Source organism: Carcharodon carcharias, chromosome 6 (assembly GCF_017639515.1).
Source record: "Carcharodon carcharias isolate sCarCar2 chromosome 6, sCarCar2.pri, whole genome shotgun sequence".
In the NCBI taxonomy this organism is placed as follows: domain Eukaryota; kingdom Metazoa; phylum Chordata; class Chondrichthyes; order Lamniformes; family Lamnidae; genus Carcharodon; species Carcharodon carcharias.
This window is the reverse complement of record NC_054472.1, coordinates 84,230,060-84,247,179: the sequence shown is the minus strand read 5'-3', so window position 1 is coordinate 84,247,179 and position 17,120 is coordinate 84,230,060. Positions and strand designations below refer to the sequence as shown.

Sequence of the window (17,120 nt, the reverse complement as noted above, 5' to 3'; positions counted from 1 at the left end):
CCAACCTCAGTGCTCACAATGCTGGATGTATGGAGTAGGGAAGGCTGGGTTCCAACTTCAGAACACCAGTTAGCTTCTCCTGCTGAAAGTACACATCTGGACTGGGAGCAGGGCTAGGATCAGCTGTGCTTTCTGCTATTGTTGGATGCTCTGCTGATCTGCATTGTTTAGGATCAGATGTGAAGAATGGTCATTTGGACAAGGAACTGAAGAGCATCCAGTGCCCACAGAACCTTATCTCATCAAGAAATCAAGACCTTAAAACAGAAGCGAAGAGAAAAGGGGCTGATGGGGAGCTACATTGGGGAACTTCCTGTACTTACTACAGCTCAATAACTTGATAAGATATTTCACCTGCATCTTTATTGCCTTCCAAATTAAATATACAAACCTAAAAATAATGATGCAGACCAATATGGTAGCTGGTCAAACAAGCCTGTCCAATGCTGTCATGGTGCAATGCCCATGAAGCTCAATGCCCCACACCCACCAGCGACCATGTAATGCCCTCAGAAAAGGCAAAAAAGGCACTAATAAAAAACCCAAGGCCAATTTCAGGGCAAACAAAGTCTGGGAAATTACTTTCCAGCAACCAAAGGTGATTAAAACATGGAGACCACAATAGGCAGAAGACACATTATCCAATAACCCAACTGTCTTTTCTACCCCGTGATATCAGCCAGAGCTAGGAATCATCTAGCTCCCTTTTGGAAGAATGTAGTAAATTAAGTCATTGTTTGAACAGACAACTTGTTGCAAAGATTGATGCTCCACCTCAAAAGTTTTGTACATTTGTCTCTTGGTCCTCCCAAAACCCCACTCACCACTCCCCTCCCTGGAAGCCCGCAAGCAATCTGCACAGGATTTGCTTTTCAGGCTTCCTGCATGGGAAGTCCCTATCTGCTGCTGGGTGAATAGCAGCAGAAGTGGGATGAGACCATTAAGTGGGCACTAACTGCCCACGTAAAGCCTTCAGCAGGGCAAGATGGACATCTACAGGCCTTCCCACATTGGATTTAATCGAGGCAGTGTGGGCAAGGCAGTAGGGTCTCACTCGCCACCCTCCCACCTGAATAAATGTCTCCGGCACACAAACTCGTTACAGGGGAGGGCATTAATTTCCACTCCAAGTCTAACATGTAACTAAGGGCATAGTATCGATCTTGAACCCCTTCCAGGGCTTCCATGTCACCAATCATGTGGGACCAAAACCAGACAATGGGGATAATTTTCCCCATGTCGGGCGGACTGGTCGGGAACGGACGATTGGGTCCACGCCTCCATTTTATGCTGACAGGCCATTAAGGCCCACCCAGCGTACTTCACAACTCCCGTGCACAGCGGGAGTGAGTGGGCGTGCTAAGCCTGCCGGGTCTAATGGCGACCCGGTGGCCTGTATAAAGGAAGGCCTAGCAGCCTTGGAAAGGCCGTCGGGGCAGGCCAGGCCGGAGGGTAGGCCATCGGGGCAGGCCAGGCCGGAGGGTAGGCCATCGGGGCAGTGTGCCCTTCGTTTTTCAGATGAGTGCCCAGCTGCCCTCTTGGAGGAGGTGGAAGCGCGGCGGAGGTCCTTCTTCCGAGGGATGGTAGGCGGAGGCCTCCCCACCTGACCAAACGTGCATGAAGAGGAGATGGCCAAGAGTGTTAGCTCCCATGTTGTGATGCAGCGCACATGGCTCCGGTGCCACAAAAGGTTCAATGATCTCCTGCGCTCAGGAAGGGTGAGTACCATGTTGCCTCAAGTCACTTCATGCAGCCGTCACCCTTTACCCCCAACCCCCCACCAACTCCGAGAACAGTAACATCACTGAATCCCTCACAGCATGGATCCCTTGCTGGGTGTGACAGCAGATATTGCCCATGCATAGTTCACCTGAGAGGGTTGAGCTAGGATGTGTTCTGCATCTGTAGCATGTGTGACACTGACACCCAAAGTGTAGAATGGGTTTGAAAGTCAAGGGTCTGCACCTAGGCAGAGTGCTGGAACTACGAAACATGTCAAAGTCAGGGTGCTAAAATGCTGGGAGGGGAGCTTCCAGTTGGCGGGACACCAATCCATCCTCTGATGTTTGTGCTCCATGTGCTTGTGTCTCCTTGGTGCCACATGTGAAGGAGGCAGCATTTAGGCAATGGTGGGGAGTTGGTCAGCCCTGACTTGTTTGGGTGAGTGTGCGTCAGCTGCGGGGTAATGAAGAACTGGAGTCCTGCAATGTCCGACTCTGGCTGGGATGGCAGGGATGCAATGGGAATTCAGGTGCAGGCCGGATTAATTAATGCTCCTCTCTTTTTCAGGAAAAGTCTGCGCACAATGTGTCGGAATGAATACGGACTGGCGGAGGGCAGGCCCAGTTGGCCATCCTTACGGCTATCGAGCATCAGGCCATGGGCCCTGAGAGGCACCATGCCCCCAGGTCCACCAGTGACGGTGAGGCTGGGGTGCCAAAGGGAAGTATGTTTGGCGAGCAGTCAGGTCACCATGCATGTCACAGAAGCCATGGCACTGTTGAATGCTCCGTGATTGAAGTTAGCAACATGGGTTTACTCTTGATTATTGAAGAATGAATACATAATGATCTGGGCGAGCAGCATACAAGCTGACATTGTCTGCACTGTAACTAATCAAATGTCCTTTTTCTTCCTTTCAGCATCACTGGAGCAGGGACAGGAGGCGGCGGCAGAGGACCCACCTCTCACACCTGAAGCCCCCGAGCAAATGCACTCTCCAGCATCACATCATCTCAGCCAGGCAGGCACCAGCACAGATACTAGCACCTCAGCGGGAATTAGATCTTCGGCTAGTGTCCTGGGGCACGGCGGTGAGGGCACTTCACACTCACTTGAGGTGTGGGCAGAGACAGATTGCCCAGGGCAATGTCGGAGGACATCTGGGGACCAGGTACTTGCTCGGTTGGTGGCTGATGATGTGCCTCTGGAGTTGTCCGTGAGGCAGCAAACGCTGGAAGTGTAGCAGGGTATGCGGGACGATCGGGCGGAGATACATGAGGCTATGCGTGGCACGGTGCCTGTGCTGGAGGGAATCCAAGTGCAGTATTACCGATGCTGTGCACCATGCTTCCTCCATGGAGAGAGTGGCGACTCTCGTGAAGAGGTACCTCCAGGAGAACAATCGGGTCCTCTTGCGGTTGTGCTCAGACCTGCAAGCCCTCACAGCGGCTGCGAAAAGTCAAGATCAATTGCTGCCTCAAGGGCCTTAACTGGCCTGTTAATTGATGGCGGGCACGCATCCCAACTTATAGTGCCCGCTTTCCCAAATATCACAATGGCGCGCGGTGACATTGGGACATTCACCCGACGTCACCGCATGTCATTTTACGTGCAGGGCCTGCCCCTGCACGCCAACAGGAAAGTTCTGGCCAATATGCTCAAAGAGGACTAACCAATAAGCTCATTTGAAATGGCTGATCTTTGTTGCCAAAAGTATTCTAATCCGATGGATGGGTACTTATTAACTCTCAGTAATTAAGGAAAAAAATCATCTGGCATTAACTAACTTTAGTAACTATAAACCACCAAATTAGAGATTAGTTGCAGTATTTACAAAGCTAGTTTAACACACGACTGAATGTTCTGTTATTTATTATGATAAAATGCCACCATCATAAGCTGAAGGGCAGTGACTGGTTATGCTCTAGGAAAAACAAATCAAAGTGGAATATATACATTACGTAGAGAATTATTTCCATGTATATGCTATGTGCTTACTGCATGCTTTGCTTCAGTATTTTGGAATTTGTACTTAATTAAAATTCTACATTTTGAGATACAAACTTCAAAAGAATATTAAAGATGGTTGAATTAACAATAGTTAAAGTTAGGAAGGTTATAAAATATCAGCCATAACACGCTGCAGGTGGACTTAATGAGGGACAAGTGGGACTTCAGCCCCTCAATGGGGAGCAAGTCCTTCCCTCTGGAGCTGCCAGCTCCATCAGTCCAACAGCGCCAAGGGTGGGACTACACCAAAGATGCCAAAGGCGGCCTATGGATCCCCAGAACTGCTGAGTCTAGGGTTTTGGGCAGGGATGGTTTCGGATGGTCAAAGAGGGGGGCAAGGGGATAATGGCAGGGGGGTGGGGGGCGTTGGGTTTAAGGCTGGGGGGGTGAGTTAGGAAGAAGGAGGGGGGCCTCCCCCAATCCGCAAAGGCCAGCCCCCAGAGATCTCTTCCTTCCCACCTTTTAATGTAGGTAGGTAAAGAAAAAAAATAGGACTGCCCGCTCCCGCCCAGCTAACCATACCAGTTGTTTTACAGCATGGGGCGTGTACTATCAGGGCCAATTAGCTTGGTAACTTTGAATATGGCAGAGGTTGCTGATTTCAGTGCCCGCCCACCCACTTGTATTATGGGGGTGAGCAGGAAGGAACTGGGGTGGGCACCGCCCTATTTTACATGCCACTCCCCCCACCAGAAACTCACCTGTCAGGGGCATGTAAAATTCAGCCCATAATTTGAGAGAAAGAGATAATGATGATCTTTAGTCACATATTTCACATTGGCTTGATAAACATAAATTAAATTATAAGCACTCCCAAACCATGATTTTTGATAGCTCATAAGTTTATGCAATAGCTTGCTGAGCCATATAGACTGCAAAGGTCCCAGGTTCAATCTCTAGCATAATAGAGATAGTTGGGTTATATTGGAGCAATAAATACCATGGTTTTCTTTCTTAATAGCTATCTCTGCTGGATGTACATGCAAGTGGACATGCATGTGTTTGGCAACCCTGGTGTCCTGTGTGATCCTGAGCTGAGCTTACAACCCCATATCCTCTCCATCACCAAGACCACCAACTTCCATCTCTGTTACAATGCTCATCTCTAGCCCTGCCTCAGCCCACCTGCTGCTGTTCCTCCCATGCACACTTATGTTACTTCCAGATTTAACTATTACAATACCTGCCTTGCAAGCTTTCTGTCTTTCAAACTCTAAACTTCAGCTCATCCAAAATACTAATATCCAAATTCCAACTCACACCAAATTCCGTTCACCTATTGTCCACGTGCTTGCTGATGAACATTGGCTCTGAGTGCAGTGATGGCTCAAATTTACAATTCTCATCCTGGTTTTCAAATCCCTCCATGGCCTCACACCTCCACATATCTGTTACCTTCTTCAGCCCTCCAACACACAGAGATCTCTGCATTCCTCCAATTCTGGCCTTTTGCAATTTCTGATTTAATTGGCTAACCATTGGCAACCATGCCTTCAGTTGCCTGGGCCTTAACCTCTGGAATTCCCTTCTCACACCTCTTCAGCCTTCTACTTCTCACTAAGACTCTTCTTAAAAACCACCTTATTTACCAAGCTTTTGGCTAGGTGCCAAATTTTGTCTGTTAATTTGTGACATTTCATGATGTTAAAGGCACTATATTGATGCAAGTCATTGTTACCATTTTCTACTTTTCATTCCCTCCTCCCACTTTGCCCACAGAAAGTGCCAGCTTTTGCTGAGTACCCGAAGCATTCCAGTATCTTATCCAGGTGATGACAGTATCTTATCCAGGTGATGATTTTCCATATGCATGGATAGAATCAGTGTCAGAAAAGTATTTGACCAGGAGGTCATTAAAGCTGAACCAAATCTCATTTTCATCCAACATCTGCACATGCACTTTTCCAGCAAAGGTCACCTCTATCATTTGTTATACACTTCAATCCAGGGTCTGAGGTCAGCTGTCCCACTCAACTGTTGTTCTGGGAAAAATCAGTTTAATCAATATAAACTCAGAATCAAAGCTGAGATTTTCTGCTCTATATGTCTCATTGCTATATGTATGTTACAGTATTGCCATTAGCTTACTGTATTAAAGGAAATATAGTTTAATTGTATGACACATTTTACAGTTTTAAGTTGCTTTGTAGACAATGAAATCTCACTTTGGCTCGGAAATTCTGGGCAACCTGCACCACCACGACAGTTTTCAGTATAAAGATCAAGGAAATTTGGTCCAGTTCACCATTTTAATGCTACAACCAATTTTCTTTGATCTTCTGAGACAATTCGGTAAAACCTCTGCCAAAATACTCCACCACATAGCTTCACGCTCACGTAAAAGTCCAAAAATTGAGCGTTTTATGCATTTATGCCGCTTCTGAACAAACGTAAATGTGTGTGCAAAACCTTTGGTGTAGCAGAGCCCAAAGTTGTATTTCTGGTAACTTGTGATTTTTTAAAAAATCTTCTCACTGAAACTTACACTGTATGTTCTGTATCTTTGAATGCATGTCATTGCATCAGAATGAATTATATTAAAAACTGAAAAACTTCAAGATTACACTGTCTTAAACATGCTGCCCTGGAGTTTCCACTATGTTACGCTGGGTGCAATAGACCCAAAATTGCCCAAATCATTGAAAAAGATTGCGCAATTGCAAGCGCAAATTAGGTCAAGTGCAAACCAAGTTCCCACAATCTTTTGCATTGGTTTAAAAAAGATTACGCTGAAGTCCACAAACCTCGCCATGATCCCAGGTCAAATTCATCAGTACTGCGAGTTTCCACTTTTTGTGCCTGTTGCAGCCCCTCTCAGAGGCTATTAAAATTAAGTATTTTTTTAAAGGCAAAAGTCCACAAAGAGGCACTTTTTAAAAAGATTTTAACTGATTATTGTACACCAATGAACCTAGTAAATTCTTTATAGTTTTTAAAGTCATTTTTAGTTATTTATAAATGGTCAGGTAGTGGGGCTAGACAACAATTAAAAATGCTCTTTTTTGTGATAGACCCATAATCAGCTGCATGAATAAATCTGCACCAGAATATCACTTTTAAAAGGATCATGAAATTATCTTTAATACATTAAAAAAATAACACTGCCCGATTGCTCTGTTTTATAAAATATTTTACATTCAGTGTCATGCAAATAAATTTGAGCAAAAACTTGAGTAAACAAAAAAAAACTTCTGAAAATTAGCACAATTTTGAGTACAATTTGCACCCGGATTGCTTATTGCACATAAAGCAGAAGTTGTTGGCCACTTTACTCAAAAGGTATAAAGGATGGTTTTATGACTTTACCCCTTAATCTTCATACATAAGATTTAATGATGGAAAATGGCATGGTTGCACACTTTCCTTGGCTCCCAATTGTTTATGCTGATTCTTGCATGCGAATGAGGTTCTTAGAAAATTTTGGTTCAAGTTGCAAGAGCAACATAAATCCAAGTGCTAATATTGGCATAACTAAATGTGTTAAGTGAGGAAATTCCAACCTTTATGTTTAACTTTTGAAGTATAAAAATGAAATGGCAATTTTCTAGTTTTCTTGGTTCTAAACTGACCTCAAGCATCATTGGTCCAAGTGCATCCTTGTCAATGACACCTTGACCTGTAGAGGACACATCAGCCTTCTGCACAGCATCTTCATTTGCAGCAGCCTTTTCTGCAAAACAAAAGTAAATTATTGCAACACATAGATCCATAGGATTGCCAAAGCTTTGAGGTAACCATGAAACTGCTTTACTTTGATTTTTAATGGGAGTGTAAATACATTTCAGAAGACCAGATTTAGAACAGGAAAGTAGCACCAAGTGATGTAATATTGTCTTCTATAAAATAAATAATTCTTCAACAAGATTTTGATGAATTCTAGATCAAGTCCTTTCTTCAAAGCTCAGAACTGCTTCTAGCTTACAAAACAATACTACGTAGCTCTCATGTTTCACTTTGCTAATTACATTTAGCTGCCTAATGAAAGGATTATCCATCCAGTCAATTGCAATTCTAACACACAGGGGAATAAAGAAATCAACTGAATCTTGTCATATTCTACGCAATGCTGATAGATGGCAGACGAATGGGGCAGCAGGGCAGCCTCAGCTTTTAAACTATTGGGAGACTTCTGATTCTTTCTACTGGAGGAAATCTTGTCATTGAGGATAAGTGGAAGGCATAAATAAAATCAAACATAATTGCACACCTAAAGGAGCAAAACTATATAAAATGTCTGTGGTCCTTCCTATAAACATGACTCTTGCAGAACTAGAAACGATTGATGCCCCTTCAGCATTAATGGCCTGCAGGAAACCCAAAAGATGGAATTAAGAATGCCACAAAAGGACAGATGCGTGACTACCAGCAGCTCTCATTCAACAGTTGTCGGCTGTTTTGGTATAAAGTCTTCAGTTCTTTCCTCTTCTGGACTCACTGCAGCTAACTGCTGCATTTTAAATCATGGCATCTCTCCAAGCATGTTTTGGCAAATGATGAGCAAAATTAGCCCTCATCTAACAAAATAATCCAGTCTTTCAGGTTTCCTAATTAACTCTTTTGAAATGACATTTATATAGATTTGCTCAATCCTTGGTACATATTGGTTAGAAAGAAAATTGACTCAATGTGGAGGCACTGAAGCAATCCTACAGCATGGTTACAGTTGCACTATTAAACACCCTTGATACTGGAGTTCACAGTGTGCATGTATTTAGATATATACATACATGTATATTTAAAGGTTAATAAAAGTCTGCTGAAGCTTCCTGTCAAAAACCTTCTTGTGTCACTTTTGTGCTATATTTTTGTCAATATTTTCCAATATAAATCTTTTCCACATTAATGCAATTAGCATTTATTGCTTTTCTCTCCCCAGTACTGCTGTCCACTTCCTTGGCCATCTGCTCCATTGCTGGCCACTGTTGCTCCCACCATTTGTGGTCAGTTGCTAAGGCCCATTTTTGGCTGGCACTGAGGTGGAGTTTTCTCCAACATTTTTCTTATTCTCTCTTAGATTCATTCTAGGGACATGGGCATTGTTGGCAGGGCCAGCATTTATTTATTACCTATTTTCTTAGTTGCCCGAAGGTGGTAGTGTCAGTTCTTCTTTGACTGTCGTAAGCAGTTTGGTACAACTGAGTGGTTTGTTAGCTTACTTCAGAAGGGTAGGTGGGGGTGGGGCAAGGGATGAGAACTGGAGACACTGACAACACCCAGCAAGGATATCTGATCTTCTTCATTTAAAAAGAAATGAGTGTATCAGTTGGGCTGTTTGATGGTCACTTTTACTGATACCAGCCTTTTATTCTTTCAGCTTTGCTTCTCCCATTTTACTTGGCATCACCCCAATGCTGGTTGATCACCCCTCTCCATCACCTCTCTTCCAATCCAGCTGCATTGAAGTGTCTCGCTGCCACATCTTTCAATCTGGTCTCACGCTTTCCTCATCCCCCTCTTCCTGGCAGTCCCATCTCCATTACTCACCTCACCACATTTCCTCTCTCTCCCCCCCACAAACAAATGACCACACCATTTCAATCTTTTGGTTATTTTTCTTTGATGCTCCCAAATCTTCGCTGACCCTCTGATGTGCTGATTCTTAATTTTGTCCTTGCTCGTTATTCCACGCATCCATCTCAGGCCGGTCTCATACCAGCTCTGATACCGGCTTTTTATTTTCAGATTTTTAGGACTGAATTCAAATTCTCAAACTGCCTTGGTGGGATTTGAACTCTTATTCTCCAGACCTGAAGAGAAAAAAACCTGCAAGGCTATCGGGAAAGGGAGGGGGAGTGGAACTTGCAAAACTGATGTTGCAGAGAGCTAGCAAAGACATAGTGGGCTGAATGGTTATAACACAGAAGGCAGCCATTCTATGATACTGAGTGCCATCTCCACAAAACTGGGAAAAATTGATGGACAACATGGCCAAGGAATAAGTGAAGAAAAGTTTCTCTTCATACAATTGAAAAAGTACAGTAGATGACAAATACAAAGAGAATACGCTAAAAGAAAACCTTAATGTTGAGGATAATTAGGCAAGGTATCCATTATCTTGTGAAAGGGGTGGTGTTTTTGTATAGTCAATATTATTTAGGTAGTTGGAAGACATAAGATGCTACAAATAAAAAACTCCACAAAAACCTGTGTATATTTATCATCAATATATTTGCCAACAAAGAAGTTCAAAAAACTAATAGCTACAAAAGGCACAATTGCTACAAAAAGCACAAGTTAAAATCATTTTATGTCTATGAAAAACAAAATGGCATTTTTAAAATCAAAATGTAAAAGAACATTTTGGGGATCAGAAAATATGGATCACCATTCTATCATCTGTGTAATTGTCACTGCACTTCACAGTAAACTAAGCCTATATATACCATGAGATATGTCGAGGTGCTGCATACATGCAACTTTTTTTTTCACTTCTGTTATCCAAGTCTGAATCTGCTCAGACTGAATTGTATTATTACTGTTAGATGCAGAACTACAATGACTATTCTCATATATGCATATATTTTGTATTGCACATTACAAATTACAGCCGTATTCTGATTTTAGTATTTTCACAACTTTATTTTCCACATTTTAGTTCCAATGCTTTCAGGATTTTTTTGAAATTTAATGTTTATAATAGGTCAACTATTCTTTATTTCTCAACCAAGCTCTTAAGACATGCTCAGAAATAATAAACTGATGCTTGAATGACAACATACACTTTATTTGTATGCTTCAGTTTTAACAATTGTGCCCAAATTTGTGAGCTACCGACGAACATTTTAGCCCAAGGAGTAAAATTAGGTTGCATCATTTGTATCTGGAATTTTAGTTATAGCCTTTGAGACATTTAGGCTTAATTTTAGTCAGTTACAAAGGTGAACGAATATCTCGTTCTCATTTTAGTTGATAAAAATGTTGAAAAGATCATGACAAACCAAATATTTTCCGTAATTTCCAAATATATGCTTGACTGAGCATAATTTAAAAGCATCCAATGTCTGATGCTCTAAAACTATGCCCATCTCTCATGTTCTGCTCCTTAGTATCCTCCTTCACCTCTTCCAATTTCATTCTGAACAGCTGCTGTGTGTGCCATTCTGCATTTTAATTTCTTACGAATCAGCATGAAGCAAAAACAAGATTCATCCAAAGTGCATGGTGCAATCTGGCTCTAAGCAGATGCAACATGGACATTTCCAATAGCCTGCCAGAAGGGAGGCTCACTTCTTCCTGCTGAGTGTGCCTTTCCACTGGGATTATGGCAGTGTCTAAAGAGACTTTGTTTATAATTACACTAACAGTAGCAGCATCAACTCTGCTTGCAAGCTGACCATGTTGGATAGAATTCAGTTAAACAAATGCACCAGTTACTCTCTTAGAAAAGCTTCACTTCTCTTTTACCCAGCTTTTATAGAGTAGGAATGATAGAGACAACTCATAGCCAGAAATAATGCGAATTGCTCATGATCTCTACAGTATGTTATTGGCAGAAGAGTTTAAAAGATTACCCACCGATCAGACTATGCCAATTCATAAAATACATGATGGCAAAAATCATGCAATAAATAGATCTTTAACATTGAGCTTGAATTTTTTTTATTCCCTGCTGAAAACAAGCAACATATGTACAGTTTTCATATTAAATATTTCTCAATCCATTTCTATAGCTATAGGTCAAAAACCAAATGCTCAAAATACACATCATACACAAATAATTAGCAGTCCATGCAGCAATAAATCAAATATATTCTATATCCAATTAAATCAAGCAACTCAGTCACGTAGCTGGACAAAGAAATCATTTAGCAATCAATATCTCCCACTGGTAGAAAGCATGACATAAATATAGAGGAAAGGGTTGATTTTTGCACACACCAGTGGTTTGTACAGCAATAGTGTAACATTAGTGGTGTAACGCCTCAATGAGATGGTTTCTGAATAATACCTAAAATAAACCAATTACATGGGTAATAGTCTATAAGTAGTCCTGCACCACTATTTCTTTCAGACAGTCCACACACACTACCCTCTTCAGACCAATTAACATCTGCCAAATATGCTTTTTATTTTTTTTAAAAAAGCACCTATTCTTCAGATTTTGTTTTTACATGATTGTAAGTTCTTTCAAGCCTCCCTGCAGATCTCTGCGCTGATGCTTCCCACCATCAGCTGAGTGCACATCTGAAGTTCACCTCCAACAGCCAAGTGCATCTCTCCAAAATGATCTGTACTTAAAGCATAAGACACACAAAGTCAATGAGCTTACTTGTGGTATTATCATACTTCCTTAACCAACTGTGGAACATTTTACGCAAACCAAACTGCTGTTGCAACAAGATTATAATTGCCTTAAAATAAACCCATTCAATATCTACTTTCAGCGATAAGGCAGCAAAATCAACATCACATGTACAGTGCTGTTGAAAGAAAAATGTTCAGGTCAGCAGCTCTGGCAGCCAACATATAGGGCATGGAGGAGAAAAAAAAACCTACCAACAAGCCAGTTATACATCTGCAACAAACTAAAATTAGAAAAACCACCATATGGCTCCATGAAACGAGGGGCATTTATATTCATTAGGAAGCCTTCTACTCCCAGAAAAACACAAGACCCTTCCTGTGCTCTCTGAATGTGTTTATCTTTTCAACATTAATGCACTATATTTCACAGTGCTGCTGAAATTTCCTGCAGTGCATATTAAACACCACAGCTGCACGTTTTCTCAGTGTTTACACTTACTGGGTGCAAGGAAAGAACAAAGCTCTGCACTGTGCCAGTTACAGCTGCTATGATATAAATCAAGCTTTTCTTTTCTTCAACAATGTCTCGCCCTGCCTTTTCTTCAGCTATCATGATACTTATGGACGAGGAATGCTATCTTAATTAATCCACCCAGAGTAATGCTCGGACCCTGATTGTTGCATCATTTCTATTATTTCAGACTTAATTCTTTTTAATCACCTGTTCTTTGCACCAATATCAGTCCTAATTGCTAGTTTGAAACTGTGTGCTATTCCTAAATAAGTTTTGCTATATTACTTATCTCACGTACTTCTATAGGATTATCTGTCAGGCACCTCGTTTCCAAAATAGTGTCTCTCCAGTCACTGTTCAGAACTTAGGTGTCCTGACCCCAAGAATTAGCCTCATGGCTCTGTCTTGCTCTGCCTCCAGCACTTGATGTCTTCCCACATCTCAGCAACCAGAAATGGAGACATGGTACGGTCTGACTACACCACTATTAGTTTTATGTAGAATACCTTACTTCTAAATCACTAAAACTTGCTCATTCTGTGGTTGCTGTTTCCCAGGGTGCTATGACTTTTACTTCCAATTTGTCACTTGGATTATTATTTGCAAATACCAGATTTAGATGAGCACCACCGTTTCAAGCTTCATGGATGCACTGGGTCATGAAGCAGTAATGCACTATATTGGTGGCAGCTATCCATCTCGTAAGATGATCCTTTGTGTTAAGGGGGTCAACTCTTTGCTAAGCATCGCCTGGTGTGACTCAGGAACCCCAGCCTGGTGTGGCAGACTTTGCCACATTTGCTGCAGAATAAGAAAGTGAGCTGAGAAGGTGCATGATTCGCCTGCATCAGTTTTCTCTGGATCCTCTCCTCAGCCAGCTGAGCTTTTCATTTCTGCTCGTCTCTTCCGACGCCCTTCCAATTGGCCAGCCTCCAGGAGGTCACAGTCATCAGCGATCATCGCCTAGTTGTCAGTGTCAATGTCCACAATCTTCATATCTTGCTTGCAGATGCCTTTGTGGTGGAGGTATGGATGCCCAGGAGGTCATGACCCAATTCACCACACAGAAGGCATAGGACAGCAGCAAAGAGAAGAATATGCCATGATTATCAGTGCCAGAACATAACACTGTTTGATCCCACTGTGGAACTCAAAGGGTTCCGATGTTCCCCCATCATAGCTGACCTTACCCATCATGTTGACGTGGAAAAAGGAGATCACATTGAGCAGCTTTGGTGACAGTAATTTCCTCCTGCAGCTTAAATATACTGCCTCTGCTCAAACGGTCTCATGTCACTTATAGATCTTCCAGTTCTGAAACCACATTGGGATTCAGGATGGGTGCATTCAGCCCAGATCTGCAATCTGATAAAGGCAATGCAGGCAAATATTTTTCCCATGTTGCCCAGCAGGGAAACATCTCAATAGTTGTTGCAATTGCTACGGTTACCCTTGTTCTTGTGCAGGGTCAGAATCTTTCCATCACGCATATCCTGGGGCACTGCCCCTCCCATCAGCAAAGGCAGAGAAGTTTGTGCAGATGCTACAGAAGTGCTGGCTTCCCATGCTTGATGAATTCAGATGGAATAGCAGCAGCACCTGGAGCTTTGCTATTGGCAAGTGAGTCAATAGTTTTGCTAAGCTCTTCTACTGTGGGTTTGATACCCAGCTTTGACATGACAGGCAGGCTTTCTATTGTGTCTGGAGCATGTTCAGTGATGGTGTTTTCCCTAGAGCACAACTCAAGGTAGTATTCCACCCATCTCTCCCAACTGTTTATTGTAGTCAGTGATGACCTCCCCATCTTTGTTTTCAATGGAACAGTTTTCTTTGCTGATGGATCTGTTGTCTTTTTGATTCTTTCATACATGCCCCTAGCATTCCCTGTATCAAAGGACATCTGGATATTCAGGCAAAGCTGTAACTAGTAGCTATTGGTGCACTACCTAGCAGTCTGTTGGACTTCTACTTCAAGCGGTTCTTAGTGCATTCAGAGTCTTCTCGCTTGGATTGCTCTTGTATTTAATGAGAGCAGACCACTTCAAGTTCCACCATGATGATGTTGGCCTTGAACCAACAGCAATTTTCCACTCTTGCTTCCCATATGAGGAGAGTACGGTATTGTAGGTGGTGTCTCAGAGTATGTTCCATTTCGTTTCTGAGCTCTGTGTGGGAATGTTGGAGAGCTCCTGTTCAATCAAGTCATGGAACTATTAGTTTTTATCTGCGTAGGCAGTATGGTTGATGTTGATAGGAGGATGGCATTTCTGCGTTGAATGAAAAATCTTCAAAGATTGCATCCTCACCCTAGTGCCCACCAGGGAGCGGTCTGTATTACAGTCAGAGCTGTGGTGGCTATGTGTGTTGAGAATACTGTTTAGAGATTCAAGCCTGTTGATGATCAGGTTTAGCTGGTGCTAATGCCCTGATTGTGGGAGCCTTCAGGACATTTTGTCACATGGCTTGTTCTGAAAGAAGGCGTTAGTTATACAAAGCTCATTGTAGCAGCAAAGCTCAAGTAGTCTATGTCCATTCTCATTTATTTTTCCCAGGTCATGATGTCTGAGGCAGGAGGTCCATGCCTCATGATTGGCACCCACTCGTGTTGAAATCCCCCAGTATCTGAGTTAAGAATTCCGAGTGTCAAGGCCCTCATAAAACTGGTCTTTCACCTCTGAAGTGGAGCATAAATATTTACATGGTTAACTGGCCCTGTTTCAGCTGTGAAGAGGATGGAGAGAAGGCGTTCTGAATCACTTTTGCAGTTCTTTACAATGAAGCCTACACTTTCCTCACATGTTTCCTCTGAACTCTTTCCCTGTCAGATGAAGGTATAACTTTTTTTTTTAGTGATCCAGCTCAGCGAGCCAGGTCTATTGTAGGGAAGTTAAGTCACTGTTCAGCCCATCAAGTTCCATGTCGATCAGAGCCATCTTGTGCACGTTATTGACCAGCTGCGAGTCATCTGTCAGTCGTGTGCACATGGTCTTGACATTCCAACTTGCCTATTGAAGATTTAGCATAGTCTTTCTCTGTTTGTTTGTTTGTCTGGTGTGATGGATTCCGTTCGCTTGTTGAGCAGAGACGCTAATCTCCAAGTACCCACTGAAGCGGGTGAGCTTCTACTGATCAGAGGTTGCCTGACTTGAGATTAGAGGTGGCTGACCAGTGGGACATGATGGTCCCTCCCACCATCAGAGACAGCCCATAGCACCCGCTCTCAATGTCAATTGAGTTGAGCTTAACACAACACTCAGCAGTTACGAGTGATAACAGTCTGCAGTGAAACTGAAGTGTCCTCTCCGGGCTGCAAGTCTGGGCAAAATTTATGGAAACCCTGGGCTGCCCAATTGTCAAGGCCTGCTCTCAACCTCATCGGTTGAGTTCAAAGGAATACAAAGCACTATGCCTTGCACATGCTTAGTTGCATGAGTTGCTGGCACGATGACATATTTAGATATCAGCCGACCTTTGGAATCCACTCCTGATTTTTTTTTGTCAGGGTTTACTCCCTTAACCATCAACTCTCCCGTGGTATCCTCAAGGCAGTGGAGCTATTCAGTCATGGCTGAGAGCTTGGTTCATGCGTGCCAAGGCGTGTCCACATGCCTGTGGGGGGGAGGGGGGGGAATTTCCTTAGAGTTTCTCTGAAGTGTTAGCCTGGGGTCACAAGGGACCCAGTTTCCGTGTGTCATCATGAGGAGACACAGTTGAGGACCTGTTGATGGTCAGGTTCTGTACTGACAGGGAGAGACTTGCACATTTGGGTCTCTTTTTCACCTTGCTGCTAGCCAGAAGTGTGGGCTGAGAAAGAGAAGCAAACTGGCATATAAAAGCAAAAAGCATGCTAATGCTCCTCACTCACACACTAGGTGCATCACGTTGACCTGGATACCCCATGCACCATAAATCTGATTATATCACTTGGGTTTTCCCAGTTTATGTTTTGTTGATTGAAGTTTCCCATTAAAATTGCTTTCCTGTTCTCATATACCCTTATCTCTTTGCAGAAGTTCTAGTATCATATTTCTGATGCCTCCAACGTTCATGTATAAGCATCTTAATGTAGAATTGCCTCCTTTAATGTCGCACGTATATCTCCCCTGGTATTATGAGCATACTTACCTGCTGAATATGTTTTACCATACAGCCATCCCATCTGGGGTCTGGTTACCTCCTTACACTCCTTTTCTATCTATAGCAGTCTAAATGATTTTCAATTGCTACCCCAATCTTGCTCGGATGTTTTGCTGTTCCTATTTACTTTAAGTGCATTTGGTCCATCTTGCAGCATTCCTTTTTATTCTGGGAGTGGCCCCAATTATATACTTCCTATTAGCCCTCTTAGATTTACTTTATTATCTCTGGTGTTCCTTTTTGATTGCATTACTTACTGATCTACCATCTTTGTTTTCCCTTTAGGTTTTTGTTTCAACACTAGGTTGAGTAGATGCACCCTTTATTAACAGGTGCTCTGATATTGCTTAGTTCCTCTCTCCTACCCCCTTTTAAATATCATCTTATTCAATTGCTGCCCTGCCTTAGCTGCCTTAACGTTAAAAGGAAACTAACCAGGTTTATTGATATTCTTTTTGTGTACTCGAGCACTGAAGCTACTTGCCATTCCAAA

At 42.7% G+C, this 17,120-nt stretch overlaps 1 protein-coding gene across 12 annotated transcripts in view; it reads right to left on the bottom strand.

Annotated features, from left to right (window-relative positions):
- The window catches only part of ncoa2 (nuclear receptor coactivator 2), a 309,340-nt gene that overhangs the window by 92,843 nt on the left and 199,377 nt on the right, over positions 1-17,120 (bottom strand). For all 12 annotated transcript variants that reach the window (XM_041189195.1, XM_041189198.1, XM_041189203.1 and 9 more), the window contains one exon: positions 7,302-7,402. In XM_041189195.1, coding sequence (XP_041045129.1) covers positions 7,302-7,402 — 101 coding nt within the window. The remainder of the gene's footprint in view (positions 1-7,301; positions 7,403-17,120) is intronic.